Genomic DNA, 2439 nt, shown 5'->3' with positions numbered 1-2439 from the left:
GGACAGTTATAAAGATACATGATCAATTAAGTGGATGACAATAACATATCGATCCCTTCGATTAATTCAGCTGTTTATAATCTCATCCCTTCAATTACATATCTGAAGGAATTGAACTGACGACATTTATTTTATTAATGGCAATGAAAGTACGTGACCGAACATTCAATTATTATTATAAATTATAATTACGAAGCTAGACGAGTTAGCATTTTTGCGACAAGAAAGGGATGGCGTATGGTCCTCTGATGATGCCATCCGAAATGGCATGGTATGTCGCCTCCGTCGGGTGAAATCCCTCCCAAGAGGCATGGTTTAGTGGATTAGGACACACCGGTCCAGTCGCGTTGCACGGATACCCATTTCCTCCACAGCAAGCAGTAAATGGCACAGTGATACCTACACCAACGCCACAATATTACAAACACGATCATTCATTAAATTGATATTTTAAATTTACTTAAAAAGTAATTAAAATTCAAGGAATTAATTAACAAGTCTAATGCATAATTAATGTGTGTGTATAGTATATATACCGAATTGGGCTTGGTTGGAGAACATCCTGATGCCAGAGTTGAGGTAATCTGCATAGGCGATGTTGACATTGGGAAATTGTCCTTTAAGTCTGTCTAGCTCGGTTTGCAAGTGGTTGTTATGGTACTCGGAGAAATTGTTCATCCATATAAGGCAGCCATTCCTGTCGTAGTCGCTTGGCTTGTCACTGCGATACTGCCCTAGCCATGCGGGGATGCAACCGATCGGTAGGTTACCAGGGACGACAAAGGTTTTCGCGCCTAGTCCAATCAAAGTCTATATATATATATGTAGATGCAAGGAAGAAACAGTAATTAATTAATTAATAGAATGAAAGACGCAAGCAACGAATCAGTCTATATATATATATATATATACCATTTAATTAATTTGTGATGTGCATATGTGCATATGAACTTACAGTGATGGCAGAGCCTATGGCTTGAACAACTGAGGGCACAATTTGAATGAGTTGATTATAAGGCAGTCCCTTGCCGAGTCCTGCGTTGTAGTCGTTGCCACCGATCTCCCCCATCATGATCAACGAATTGGCCAAGAAGTTGGGGTCTAACATTTATTATTTATGATTATCAAACAAAGATTAAGAATGGAAAATAATAATAATAATAATAATAATAATAATAATAATTGAAACTATAGCGATCATATTAATATCCAGTGAGACGGGATTTATTAAATCCTCAAAGCACGAGTTTAATTAATTGATCACAGTTTATATAGATATATATATATGTATACCTCTGAATAATGGATCTGTTTGGACAAATTTTTGGAACCATTGAATTTGATCGGGCAAAGTATTGTTCCAGTTCGGGTTACTTTTCACTGCGACCGCCCCTCCAAAGGCAAAGTTGGCTCCCTTGGAGAAGTCTCCTCCGACAAGGAAGGGCGGCACGAACGGCAACCCAAGACTTTCCGCTATAACGAATATCAATAAATATTAATTAATTAATTAATTAATTAATTAATTAATATATAAGATTCATGTGATCCAAATCGCGCTGCATCATTAATTGACCAACCGATGAAATCTAGGATGATTCTGCCGTCGCAGTAGCGACCTGTGGCCTTGTGGAAGTAGGTGGTTCCATACGGCGGATTGGAGAGGGCACTGTTGACGAACATGTGCGCGGCGTTGCCAGTGTCCTGCAGCGAGTCGCCGAAGCTAAATATGGCGGAGAAGCAGCTGCTTGCCTGGTGGGCTTCCAGCAACAAAAGAAGGGTGGTGGTTGCTGACAAGATCTGAAAAAACGAGAACGAAGAAGAAGCCATTTTTATTTAATTTGTACGTATCTTGCTAATTAGCTTCCACTGAGAGAGAATGCACGTTCTTGAGCCTTTATATACATACTATACACTTAATTTCTTGTCATATAAATAAACACTAGTAATTTGGAAACAAAATCTAGCACTAAATTCAATATTAATTGGGGAAAATATTCTCTCCTTATAATTTTCTTTTGGAAAACTTTATAAATTTGGGACACGAATCACTATTTTACATTTTAGTTGTGGTTGGTAATCGGGATTATAATGTCATTAGGATTATATTATAAAATTATTTAGTATAGTTTTAAACCTATAATGTAATGTAAAGTAATTTAGATTATAAAAAATAATAAATTTTTATAATTTAAATTACAAAACTAATGGTATGCAAAAAATTATATTCTTTATAAAAAAATAATATACAAAAATATAATCACTCTTGTAATCAAGATTATATGCATAATATATAATTCTTTTATTTAATGCAATACTAATTATATTACATTATAAATTTTATTATATTACAAATTTAATTACATTACCCTTAACTAAATCAGCAGTGTATTTATAGATATTATGTCTTTATATCATTTTCCATAATATTTTTACTGATTT

General features: G+C 34.8%; 1 protein-coding gene across 1 annotated transcript; it reads right to left on the bottom strand.

Annotated features, from left to right (window-relative positions):
* Window positions 1-205: 205 nt before the first annotated feature.
* LOC122043739 (GDSL esterase/lipase At1g28600-like) lies at window positions 206-1827 on the bottom strand. Its single transcript, XM_042604608.1, has 5 exons — window positions 1578-1827; window positions 1294-1473; window positions 956-1101; window positions 537-810; window positions 206-399 (listed from the first exon to the last, which is right to left on the bottom strand). The coding sequence occupies exons 1-5, from the start codon at window positions 1825-1827 to the stop codon at window positions 206-208; spliced, it is 1044 nt and encodes a 347-aa protein (XP_042460542.1).
* Window positions 1828-2439: the final 612 nt, after the last annotated feature.

Source organism: Zingiber officinale, chromosome 1B (assembly GCF_018446385.1).
Source record: "Zingiber officinale cultivar Zhangliang chromosome 1B, Zo_v1.1, whole genome shotgun sequence".
Taxonomy (NCBI): Eukaryota; Viridiplantae; Streptophyta; class Magnoliopsida; order Zingiberales; family Zingiberaceae; genus Zingiber; species Zingiber officinale.
This window is presented reverse-complemented; position numbering and strand designations above follow the sequence as displayed.